At 40.4% G+C, this 12,304-nt stretch overlaps 2 protein-coding genes across 2 annotated transcripts; one reads left to right on the top strand and one right to left on the bottom strand.

The window, feature by feature from the left end:
- Positions 1-1,646: 1,646 nt before the first annotated feature.
- LOC136351334 (uncharacterized) lies at positions 1,647-3,321 on the bottom strand. The gene is made up of 2 exons (XM_066303329.1): positions 2,103-3,321; positions 1,647-1,987 (listed from the first exon to the last, which is right to left on the bottom strand). Exons 1-2 carry the CDS (start codon positions 3,278-3,280, stop codon positions 1,963-1,965), a joined length of 1,203 nt encoding a protein of 400 aa, XP_066159426.1. The 5' UTR covers positions 3,281-3,321; the 3' UTR covers positions 1,647-1,962.
- Positions 3,322-7,052: 3,731 nt separating this feature from the next.
- On the top strand, positions 7,053-12,304 carry LOC9269126 (putative glucose-6-phosphate 1-epimerase). Its single transcript, XM_015792660.3, has 9 exons — positions 7,053-7,363; positions 8,710-8,784; positions 9,132-9,188; positions 9,269-9,429; positions 9,540-9,680; positions 10,246-10,348; positions 10,433-10,532; positions 10,629-10,867; positions 11,860-12,304. The coding sequence occupies exons 1-8, from the start codon at positions 7,199-7,201 to the stop codon at positions 10,838-10,840; spliced, it is 1,014 nt and encodes a 337-aa protein (XP_015648146.1). The 5' UTR covers positions 7,053-7,198; the 3' UTR covers positions 10,841-10,867; positions 11,860-12,304.

Here is a 12,304-nt window from a genome sequence, read left to right as displayed (position 1 = left end):
AGATCACCCCTTCTCCCCCACCATAGCGATAGTATACACATTTGTCAGCTTCGTTCACAACAAAGCCTGCAGATGTAAGCGTGGTGTCAAACTTCTCATGCCATTGCTTAGGTGCTTGCTTGAGGCCATACAAGGATTTCAATAGTTTACACACCATTCCCTCCTGACCTTCTAGTACATACCCGTCTGGTTGATCCATATAGATCTCCTCCTCCAGCTCTCCGTTCAGGAAAGCTGTCTTAACGTCCATCTGATGGACGAGAAGACCATGAGAGGCTGCCAGAGCAAGTAGTACTCGAATCGTAGTCAAGCAAGCAACTGGTGAGTATGTGTCGAAGAAGTCCTCGCCTTCCTTTCGGGTATAACCCTTGGCCACAAGCCTTGCCTTGTACTTTTCGATTGTACCATCAAGCCTAAGCTTTTTCTTGAAAACCCATTTGCATCCTACGGGCTTGCACCCATATGGACGCTCAACGACTTCCCAAGTACCATTAGACATAATCGAGTCCATTTCACTGCGTACTGCTTCCTTCCAGTAGTCAGCGTCAGGAGATGAATATGCCTCTTCTATGGTTCTTGGGGTGTCATCCACGAGGTATACAATGTAGTCATCTCCAAAGGATTTTGCAACCCTTTGTCTCTTACTCTTGCGAGTATCTACAATGTTGTCCTCCTCAGGATTTTCCTCAGGCGTTTGATCATTGTGTTCTATCGGTGCAAAGTGCTCATGGGGCATGACAGTTTCTTTACTAGAAGTGCTAGGTGTATATTTCATAGGAAATTCATTCTCAAAGAATGTAGCATCTCTGGACTCAAGAATTGTACCAACATGCATGTCGGGTACTCCAGAGTTTACTATTAAGAATCTATAACCCACACTGTGGATAGCATAACCAAGAAACACACAATCAACAGTTTTTGGTCCAAGTTTCCGCTTTTTGGCTATAGGTACATTTACCTTGGCCAAACAGCCCCATGTTCGTAGGTATGAGAGATTTAATTTCTTCCTTTCCCATTCCTCGAATGGTGTTATTTCCTTATGCTTCATTGGAATTTTATTCAGGACATGACACGCAGTCAAAACTGCCTCACCCCACCATTCCTTGGAAAGCCCCGCAGTGTCTAACATGGCATTCACCATCTCAGTTAGAGTACGGTTCTTTCTTTCGGCCACCCCATTTGATTGGGGTGAATAGGGAGGCGTCATCTCATGAATAATTCCAAACTCTTCGCAAAAGGATGCAAACTCATTGGAAAAATACTCCCCACCTCTATCAGACCTCAACCGTTTGATTTTCCTTTCAAGTTGGTTTTCTACCTCAGCTTTATAGATTTTAAAGAAATGCAATGCCTCATCCTTTGTTTTCAATAAATACACATAGCAAAATCTAGTGCAATCATCTATCAGTGTCATGAAATATTTCTTTCCCCCTTTAGTCAACACGCCGTTCATTTCACACAAATCGGAATGAACAAGTTCTAGAGGTGCCAAATTCCTCGCCTCAGATGCCTTGTGAGGCTTGCGAGGTTGTTTCGATTGAACACAAGTATGGCACTTGGAACCTTTTACCAAAGTGAATTTTAGAATTAAACTCATGTTAGCTAAGCGCGTCATACAACTGAAATTCACATGACAGAGTCGCGAATGCCACACATTAGACTCATCATTCTCGCTAATATGGTTCACAGCATTATGATTATTACACATGTCATTCAAAGAAAAGCGGAACAAGCCTCCGCTGTCATAACCTTTTCCAACAAAAGTCCCATATTTAGATACGACACATTTATTGGACTCAAACACAAGTCTAAAACCTTCTCTACACAATAGAGAGCCGCTAACTAGATTCTTCTTTATTGAAGGGACATGCTGCACGTTCTTCAGCTGCACGGTCTTTCCCGAAGTAAACTTCAGATCGACCGTACCAACACCATGAACAGCCGCAAGCGACCCGTTTCCCATCAACAAGGAGGAACCTCTCCCGACCTGATAAGAAGAAAATAGAGAAATGTCAGCACATACATGAATATTAGCACCAGTGTCCACCCACCAATCAGGTGAATGAAAAACAGAGAGAACTGTAGGTAATATTTTACTGTACCCCGATGTTCCTCCGCCCTCGCTAATGATCATGTTGGCAGACTTCCTGTCTTTGCGCTCAGGACAGTCCTTGGCCCAATGCCCAGACTTGCCACACACAAAGCAGTCTCCCTTTGCCTTTCCCTTGCTTTTCTTCTTAAAATTGGTTGCAGCCTTGGGTTTGACATCAGGCTTGACTTTCTTGTAGTTGTGGGATGCATGAGGGTTCTTCTTCTGTACCATATTGGCACTAGAACCTCCCTCAACCTTTTTGCCCCGGACGTCCTTTGCCCTCGCCTTCTCCTCAACACCCAAAGAGCCAATGAGATCAGGAACACTGAACTCTTGTCTCTTGTGCTTTAGAGAAGTGGCAAAGTCCGACCAAGAAGGCGGTAGTTTGGCAATAATGCCACCTGCCACAAACTTGTCCGGCAACTCACAGTTGTTGTTCTCAAGTTCCTTAGCCGGCATCTGAATCTCATGAGCTTGTTCAACTACAGAACGGTCATCGACCATCTTGTAGTCATAGAACTGCTCCATAACATACAGCTCACTGCCGGCGTCAGAAACTCCGAACTTGGCCTCAAGTGCATCCCACATTTCCTTCCCAGAAGGCATGTGCATGTACACGTCCACTATGTTGTCAGCGAGTACACTGATCAATGCTCCACGGAACAGGCAATCCGAAGCCTCGAACTTAGCCTCTTCCTCAGGAGAAAGAGGTGGTTCACTTCGTTTGCCCCGTGAAACATAGAAGCACTGCATCGCTGTCAACCACAATAGTGCACGTGCTTTCCATCTCTTATAGTTTGAACCATCAAAGGCATGTGGTTTCAGTGTAGCAGCAAAGCCAACTACCGAAAATGACCTATCAGGTTTTTGGATTGTTGGAAATTTGGTCATAATTCGGCATATTTTAATCCAAAATAACAAGATAATAAACATGATATTTACAATAGGATTTGATCCAGTGATAGTGGTGAATGTAATCAACATGAGCATGCTTAACGTTGAATAAGCATCAACAATCACATAATGACACAATGTTGACATTGCGATGAACATTAACAGTAAAACTTCTAATTGAAATAATGTAATAAGGTTATACCCCAAGAATGGTCCTCCGCTGGAGTTTGAGGCAGTATTGCCTCCGTTGGTGTTGACGGGAGTCTCCTTCTCCTTGTCTCCAGTGTTCGACATGTTGGTGAAGATGAAGTAGATGTTGACGAACAGTGAGTAGTCACGCCTTGCGCTCCCCAAAAACCTGATCGCCCGCCCGTCTGTGCAAACGTCGCAGCAACGCGTGGTTTCGGAGGCCTACTCTCCCAACGCGTGTGCACACACTCGTCGGGATGGGATTACCGTAGCAACAACAGCTTTGGAAAATGGATGAAAGTGTGTCTTCTTCTTCTCGCGGGAGATCAAATCCATTCTCATTTTATAAGAGGAATGGAAGATGAAGAGTAAGAGTCATGGAATAGGAAGAGGAATGGAGCAACTAATTGTCATCAACTAGCCATGAACCATCCTCCACTACACAACCATCAACCAACAATCAATTAAGAGTAATTGATGTAAGTTACCAATGGAATAGGAAGAGGAATAGAGCAACTAATTGTCATCAACTAGCCATGAACCATCCTCCACTACACAACCATCAACCATCCATCAATTAGGACTAATTGATATAAGTTACCAATTCCTTAATCAAATGGATTAATTCTCAAAACTCTTCATCCCATTGATATCCCATAGAAGAATGAATTCACATGAATTCCTAGCATAATGAGCCTTAGAATTTATTTGATTTAATTGATTTAAATGGATTAATTACCCAATTAAATCTAACATGCACAACCACCGTATTGCAATTTTTTATGTTTATCTTTTTTTTTTATATCGGTTACATACAAAACAAACCTTGTTTTTCTTTTTTTTTCCCGATTGCGTGGAAAACAAAAAAGCAAACACACTACACGTCTGCACATACCAGTGAGTGGCTTTTTTTTAACACCATAATAGCTAAAGGTGTGGATTAGTCGGCCTAGGTTCGAGCTTTATCACTCTCTTAATAAATTTCGATACTTTCCTATCATTCATATCTGGCATTATTTTAACAATAGGCATTTTGTTTGTTCTTTTGCTCGTACAAATGCAGGTGACGTGCATTTGCTACTATAGTTATGAGATGATTATATTTTGATAATGACTACAATTTTAAGAGAAGACCTGCATGTATAAAAAGATGTAAACAAAACTTATTTGCAGTCTATCATTAAGAGGATAATGGGCTAAGAGTATTCATTTTTGCAAGTACGCAGACACACAGTGCAAGTATAGTTGAGATGCTGTGACATGAATACACTGTTTTCACTGTTTGATTTCTTGATAATAATACTGACAGTATCACTAAAATTATCTTTAATCTAATCCATAAAGTTCGCTTGCTCCCATGGCATTTTTCCACTGATCAAATCCTAATCGGAACAAAAAAAAATTCCTCAATAAACCAAGCCAAAATATTGCAAACTTTAGTACTACCCAACACCTATTCAGATTGGGTGACATAGGGTAGACATGTCACAAGGTGACATAGCGTAGATCTCAGACCTCCAAAACAAATCTAACGGCTGAGATTCGTCCACGTCATCACGATTTAAAATTTAACTCTAGTAAAATTTTAACTCCTGAAATTTTACTCCCAGTAAATTTTTTACTCCTACGAGTTAAATTTTAACTCGTGATGACGTGAACGAATCTCAACCGTTGGATTTATTTTGGAGGGTTGAGATCTATGCTATGTCACCTCGTGACATGTCTACCCTATATCACCCAATCTGAATCCCAATTTGACTAGGGTATAGACAGACAGATATCCTCTCCACTCCCTGCAAGCGGGGCCCATGGTCAGACGACTGGTACTGTGAAGTGGGCCCCACGACCCCAGCTTGGTGCGGGCCACCGTCCACCGTCCATCTTTCCTGGCCCGGCTACCATCCAAGCGTTTGCAGTGGATTCTTCCCCTGCTTACCTTTTTCTCATCCTTCCAAAATTCCATGGGATCCACCTTGGGAATCCAAGGCCATAAAAGGCCACATGACCAACCACACACAGCTAAATTCTACTCTCATTTTTTTTCCTGGAGTTTGTAGGCACAACAAATTAAGATTTTATGCCAAGAGAATATTTTTGATAAAAATACTAATAAAACAAGGCTGCATATATGTGTTTTTTTACTACTACTAGATTTTTTTGTGCTTGAAAAAGGTGAGGAAATGTTGCCAAGGTCATTGCCTTATCTTCCAGGGGAATAGCTTAAAACCGTGTGAACGCCTATATCTTTATGGTTGAGAAGTTCTCAAAGAATCTGCCCGCGTATATAGAAATAAAAGTACAAGACTCGTCATTTTCACGCTATTTTGTTCCAAATCTATTTGATGTTGAACCACTCCTTGGGTTCTATATCTTGTGAGCTAGCGATGGATACTTTTTCTTCATTTCCTTTTTATAAAATTGTATTCATTATCTAGTACTATAAGATATATGTATCTTTTAAGTAAGTACACATTTGCATGCATTTATTAATTTGAACTACTTCTATTTTTAAAGATAAATCCAAGTCTAAAACAATTAAAATATGATGGAATATTACCTACATCCCTAAAGACTCTTCCTTTTCCCTTTAATATGAGATGTTAATAGCTAGATGAGACTTAAGTCATATTCCTCTAAACCTGCCTACCGAATCTTGATATTGTAGAGTAGGGCAGCCAGGAATATATGGCAACTATCCACAATAGTGTTGCTGATGGTGATGGAGATTGTAAAATCTTACCTTACCTACAGAGATCATGATTTTTTTAGACTTGGAAAGAAGAAGAGAAAAAGTTAATGGTGTATAAAAACAAGCTATACAAATTGAAAGAAAAAAGTGCATATATCTATATCTAACTGGTCTAATTTACTCGAGAAAGATGTGAGGATTCGAATGAACATCTTTACAAAGAGAATGCTCCAATTGTGATCACATCAAATGCAATGTGAAATAACTTTAGTTTCGGCATAAATGAGAAAAGGGGTTCGATAACGAAGAATGATATATGTATTCAGAGCGCATTTACACTCTCATGGAAACACCAATGTGGCAACCTATGATGAATATTATAATCATGTGAATAAGCTTAACATAGTTTTAAAAAATTAAATTATAAGAGAAAAAAATGCCACATTGGTGTTTACTGTTACTATTGTTACCATGGATCCACCACCATAGGATGCGTGGGCTCGTCAGTGGATCATCAAAATGAGACCCTCACTTTACATTTTTTTTCTCTTATAATTTATTTTTTTCAAACTATGTTAAGCTTATTTACATAATTATTCTAATGAATTATACACATTTTTTTTTCATATTTTGGAAAATACATATTTCTAAAAAATATATTACTAGAGCAACTTGTTTTAAGATAGTACTCCAAGTTGTTAAGCTTATTCCAAAACCATGTAAATAATCCGCGACAATAATAATCCGTTTGGCAATCTAAATCAAACGGCGCATATAGGGGTTGTTTGGTTGATGGCTAAGTTTACTATACCTCACTTTGCCACAAGTGTGTTATGCCACACAAAGTGAGGCTAGCAATTTGTTAGCCACAAGTGTGGCTAAGTTTGGTAAGAATTTGAGTCTATAACGCATAGGCCCAATGACTAGTAAAGTGAGGCATGACACAAGTGTGACAACCAACCAAACAATATACTAACAAATTGTGACATGTCTAAGGTTTGGCATGGCAACCTTTGAGAGCCAACCAAACAGCCCCATAATACATCGCAGCAAATCAAATGAAAATACAACTCACTTTTTGCAGCAAACCCCCTCACGATCACCTAAATTTCGAAAAGATCCTCAAAGCCCCAACCCTTCTTCTCCATCGCGTCGCCTATAAATACCCCCCTCGCCTTCCTCTCACTTCTTCCGCCATTCCCCTCTCCTCCTCTTCTTCTTCTCCACCGAATAAACCCCCGCAAAAAGGTGGTGAGTTCGAGAGAGAGAGAGAGAGAGAGTGGAAGGCTAGGGTTAGGGTTAGGGTTTCCTCCTCGCCGCCGTCGCGTGGCGCGATGGCCGCCCCGCCGCCTTCCTCCCCGTCGCCGCCGCCGGCGGCGGCGGCTGCGGCGACGCAGCAGACGCAGCCGCACCCGCAGACGCCGTTCTACGAGCTCGTCAAGGGAAACTCCGGCATCGAGAAGGTCCTTCTCCGCGGCACGCGCGGCTTCTCCGCTGAGGTATCCGATCCGTTCTCCCCCGCCAATCCCAACCCAACCCTCGCCTCTGTGCCTCTGTCTCTCCTTCCGTTTGTGGTGTGTGTGTGTGTGGGGGGGGGGGCGATTCGTGCGGATTCGGGCGCCATTACCGCAGATCCGGCGGGAATTCGGCTGATCCGCGTCCGGGGGCTTGGGGCGAATTCGTAAGAGGGCTCGTAGTTTTCCGGCGCGCGATTTCGTCTCGGTGGGGATGGTTTGGTGGCGCATTTGCACGATCCGCCGCTCGCGGACTTGTAATCTAGCTGGTTGAGATGTTAACTGCTTAGTTTTGCGTAATCTCAATGGGATGATGGCGCGATGTGCGATCGCAGTAGGGACGGCCTTCATGATGTGTCCGGTCGCCATTGATGTTTCTTGGAAATTCGTTAGGCGTGCGTTTGCAATGTGTGAAATGCTGCAATCTTATTCTGAAGATTGTATGAAGGTGGTATTGTGGGGATTGTTAAGCGACGGATGCCCTGTTTACAAACCTGCGTGCCGAAATAGGAATTTGCTTATCATCGATATAATTTGACAAGGACAAGGGATTCTTGTGTTACCCTGTTCTTTTTCTAGGTCACCTTGTACAGGGATCGGATTTGTGGTCCATGTATGTTTTTTAGCCCTTGTATGTAGAAATCATATTCTAGATGGAAGACATTCTTTCTGACAAATTTGGATGTATCCTCTGTTTTGGTACTGTTTTGTACATTATTGCTTATGTTTCTTATGGTTGTCATTTCGATGTAGCTATTTTTTAGTAGAAGCTAATGCCAAATAGTTCATCAAATTGTATAATGCTCAGTAGAGGAGCCTCTTGTGCTGTTCAGCCATTTAAGCTTTTGGTTTAGGTTTTTGGTACAAGGAGTGGATGGAATTGTTAATCTCCCTTTTATATGTCATAGTGTCATACAGAGTCTAGTCCATCATTTCAATATATTCAGATAATTTTCATCTTCTGAACCCTGTAAAATCATCATTATGTACCAGTTTTGTATCTCTCTTTTTACATATGTAACTCTGCAGTTGTGTTGATCTCCGAATTGCTGTAGTAGTGCCTCATCTCTGTGTACACAAGCGAAGTGAAACACATGTTGAAATTTTTGTCTTTGCTGTCATGCTCCCCTGGATGGGTCCACATTGCCCATATCAAAGTGAACTTCATTCTGTGATTTTTCTTATCTTATTTGTTCTTACCTGTTCCACTATTTTCAAAACAGAAAATTTATGCCCTGTTTATGCCCTGAATTTACATGAGAATATACTATAATAGCCAAAAATAAAATATTTTGCCATGATGAGTAATGACTAGTTCTCCATTTTCTCAGGTCTATCTTTATGGAGCTCAAGTAACCTCATGGAAGAATGACCATGCGGAGGAGTTGCTTTTTGTCAGCAGTAAGGTGCACAGTCATTTTCTAAAGGATCTTATCGCCAACAGTTGTATGACCAAATTATGTCAATGAATGATCTCTGTATTTCATAGCTCACCCTTGTTTTGCCTCTCCCCTGTAAGGCTGAAATGTCTGCATTATTTTTTTTAGCAAAATATTTTTACCTCATTGCTGCACGCCATTAGTTTTTTTCTTCTGTTGTCACCTCTTATGGACTATTGGAAGATTAATTAAACAAATCGATCCCTTTTTTTCCTGAAATATTACTAGTTGCCTGTTTCTAGTTCTCTGATGTTGCTTTGCTGGCCATATGTTCGAATCATCATATCTTTTGAAAGTAATATATTCTTTTGTAGGCTATTTTCAAACCTCCAAAAGCCATTCGTGGTGGGATACCCATTTGCTTCCCCCAAGTAAGGCAACCTTTACCTATAATGACTTCATGATAAAATTTTGTCTGCTCAAATCACCAAAACACAACTTACAAATGCAGTTTGGAACACATGGAAATCTTGAACAACATGGATTTGCAAGGAACCGATTATGGACTATTGATGATAATCCACCACCTTTACCAGTAAACCCTGCTATTAAATCTTTTGTTGATCTGATTCTGAGGCCTTCTGACGAGGATTTAAAGATCTGGCCTCACAGGTTTGTGTTATAATATTTAAATTGACAATTGATTGTTTATTTTATTCCGTTTAGTCATGCAATGTGTTGAAGGTACCTGATTCTGTTCTTGGCCTATTCATTGTTTACAGTTTTGAGTTCCGCTTGAGAGTTGCTCTTGGTCCTAATGGGGATTTGAGTCTCACTTCTCGAATTAGGAATACCAACACTGATGGAAGATCTTTCTCTTACACATTTGCATATCACACATACTTCTCTGTCTCTGACATCAGGTATGTGTTTCATGATGTTTTATCTTCTCCACTTTATTTTTGTAGTGTTTTGACCTCTGTAATGATCTGTTCCAATTGTTGATATAGTACTTGATGTGCTGGAAACCTAAATACTTTTGTACCATGGATGGGTTTTACTGTGTTATGTATGTCAGTCAAACAGTGATCTCATTGTGGATTTTTTTCATCTGTATTTGGTATCCTTTTTGTGAGAAGCATAGAAAAAAAATCTTAGTTCCTTGTTGATATCACACATTGGAAATGCCACACATGGAACATTATAGTAGAAAGTAATCATTGTGGTATTGTGTTATACTGTCATGTTGTTGCATTACTCCCTGTATATGATTAATTCATGCCCAGATATCATTCAGTTCAAGAATTTGTTTGAACTAACTATCGGGTTGCAAAGAACTTCATACTATTGATAACAGGGTAGATTGCTGATTTGGGTCTATCCAATGGCTCCAAGTGCATGATTGTTTTTCCTTTTCTTTTGGGTTAGAAACATTTGCATGCAAGTATTCGCTATCATGTTCCTTACTTGACTTGGCCTTTTTATCAGTGAAGTGCGTGTTGAAGGGCTGGAAACAATGGACTACCTTGACAATTTGAAGGGAAAGGAGCGTTTTACAGAGCAAGGGGATGCTATTGTATTTGAATCAGAGGTAAGTCTATTACTGTTAAATGTCCACATTTCGTGTTAAATAACTAATATTTCAAGCTTCTTACCTATAATTTTCTATGTTAAGATTGATAAGGTATACCTTGCTGCACCTTCAAAAATTGCAATTATTGATCATGAAAAGAAAAGGACATTTGTCTTGACAAAAGAAGGACTTCCAGATGCTGGTAAGCTTGATCTGATGGCAAATCTTTTATGTTGACCTAGCTATTTTTCGCTATTTGTGTTATTTCATCTAGTTATTGCTGCTGTTTCTGCTGTAGTTGTTTGGAACCCTTGGGACAAGAAGGCAAAAGCTATGCAAGATTTTGGAGATGGAGAATACAAACACATGCTTTGTGTGGAGCCTGCAGCTGTTGAGAAGCCTATTACTCTGAAGCCAGGTGAAGAGTGGAAAGGAAGACTTGCACTCTCAGCTGTTCCTTCCAGTTACTGTAGTGGGCAGTTAGATCCATTGAAGGTCCTTCAAGGTTGAGAATTCTCATTTCTGCGTCTTGTACAGGTGATGTTTTGCTCTAGTTTGCAACGTTACCTGGATGAGTCCTAAGGCTAATTTTGCTCTTGTGGATCCATTGCATTACTTGTGAAATTTTGTTGTTGGTTAGATGCTATATACCTTGGTTGAGTTCCCGTAAAAGAATTAGTGGCTGATGAAAAAGTTGAACTTTCCGGTACTACTATTTGAGATGCCTATGATAGGTGCTCGCTCCGGTACTTTCTAATGGGTGTTTGAAAATTCTGATAGGAAAGGTTTGGTTGTTAATGCCGAAAGTGTGTTTGGTTAGGAGCAATTGGTTGAGTTGACTGCTTCCTGAAAGCTTTGTTTAGATGAAGGGGACAGCTCCTTTTGTGATTGTGGATTTGTGGTGGTTCTTGTTTGCCTACTCAATGGATAAATAATGTTTTCTTGTGTTTGGCTGCTTTGGCATTAGCATAATAGAGATTGAACTAAGTATAAAAAAATCTACGCTTCTAAATTGTAAGCTTTACTAAATATGGTATGCAATTAAAACGTACACTCTTCGTTTTTTGTCTAATAACCACCTAGCTCCACTCGTACCGTCACCGTTACTGCTACATGTTGTGTTTGGAAAATTTTATCTGTATGAGGTGGCAATGCTTTTAATGTTTGGTTGCTTTGGCATTAGCATGAAAGGGATTGAACTAAATGTAAAAAAAAAAATCTACGCTTCTAAATTGTAAGCATTACTAAATATGGTATGCAATTAAAACGTACGTTGCTTGTCTAATAACTGCCTACTCGGCCGTCACCATCTGCTATGGCTGTTGTGATTGGCAAATTTTATCTGTATGAGGTGGCAATGCTTTTAATTTGCTTAGTTTTTTTGAGTGCTCCCCCTTATGGTCAACACTTAACACATGCCCATTAATACGATGTTTTGAACCGATTTCTCTTCATTACTAATAATTAATATGATGTTTTGAACCGATTTCTCTTCATTACTAATAAATGAATGGTTTGGTTTTCTGCAGGAGCACCTCATTGCCCTTAATATTTGATGCTGGGCTGGCGCGCGACCTTTTCTTTCTTTGCCATTTTAAATCCCCCGTGCTTCGTTCTTTTTTTGTACCTAGAAGTGAGTAGTAGGGTACCTCCGAAATAACAGACTGTGCCACCTGCTTCGACCCTAGAGCGGATCATCTCCTTGGTGAATGAATTCGACCAGTGGACACAAGCCATTCGTGCCCTGGTGATATGATTCATCGTCCATATTCCAGGAAATATTCGCCATGCTGCATAAGGTCCGTAGCATTCTCAGTTAATCTGTAGTTATGATCATTGGGAGCATTTGAGTTACACTGGCTTGCTACTGTGCTTCAAAGCCTAGTTCTTTGCCTCCTTGTGCAAACGCCTCTAAAGAATGATGTCAGGTGCAGCTAGTAGTAATATGTTGTCAATACATGAGAATTGAGTATC

The sequence above is a fragment of the Oryza sativa genome, chromosome 8 (genome assembly GCF_034140825.1).
Source record: "Oryza sativa Japonica Group chromosome 8, ASM3414082v1".
Classification (NCBI taxonomy): Eukaryota; Viridiplantae; Streptophyta; class Magnoliopsida; order Poales; family Poaceae; genus Oryza; species Oryza sativa.
This window is presented reverse-complemented; position numbering and strand designations above follow the sequence as displayed.

Bases quoted from the DNA above. Each gene is read 5' to 3' on its own strand.
- LOC136351334 (XM_066303329.1), bottom strand. From the start codon at position 3,280: ATGTCGAACACTGGAGACAAGGAGAAGGAGACTCCCGTCAACACCAAC. The intron at 1,988-2,102 runs GTACAGTAAAAT...TCTTCTTATCAG, and splicing joins GAGGGCGGAGGAACATCGGG to GTCGGGAGAGGTTCCTCCTT.
- LOC9269126 (XM_015792660.3), top strand. From the start codon at position 7,199: ATGGCCGCCCCGCCGCCTTCCTCCCCGTCGCCGCCGCCGGCGGCGGCG. The intron at 8,785-9,131 runs GTGCACAGTCAT...ATTCTTTTGTAG, and splicing joins TGCTTTTTGTCAGCAGTAAG to GCTATTTTCAAACCTCCAAA. The intron at 9,681-10,245 runs GTATGTGTTTCA...CCTTTTTATCAG, and splicing joins TTCTCTGTCTCTGACATCAG to TGAAGTGCGTGTTGAAGGGC.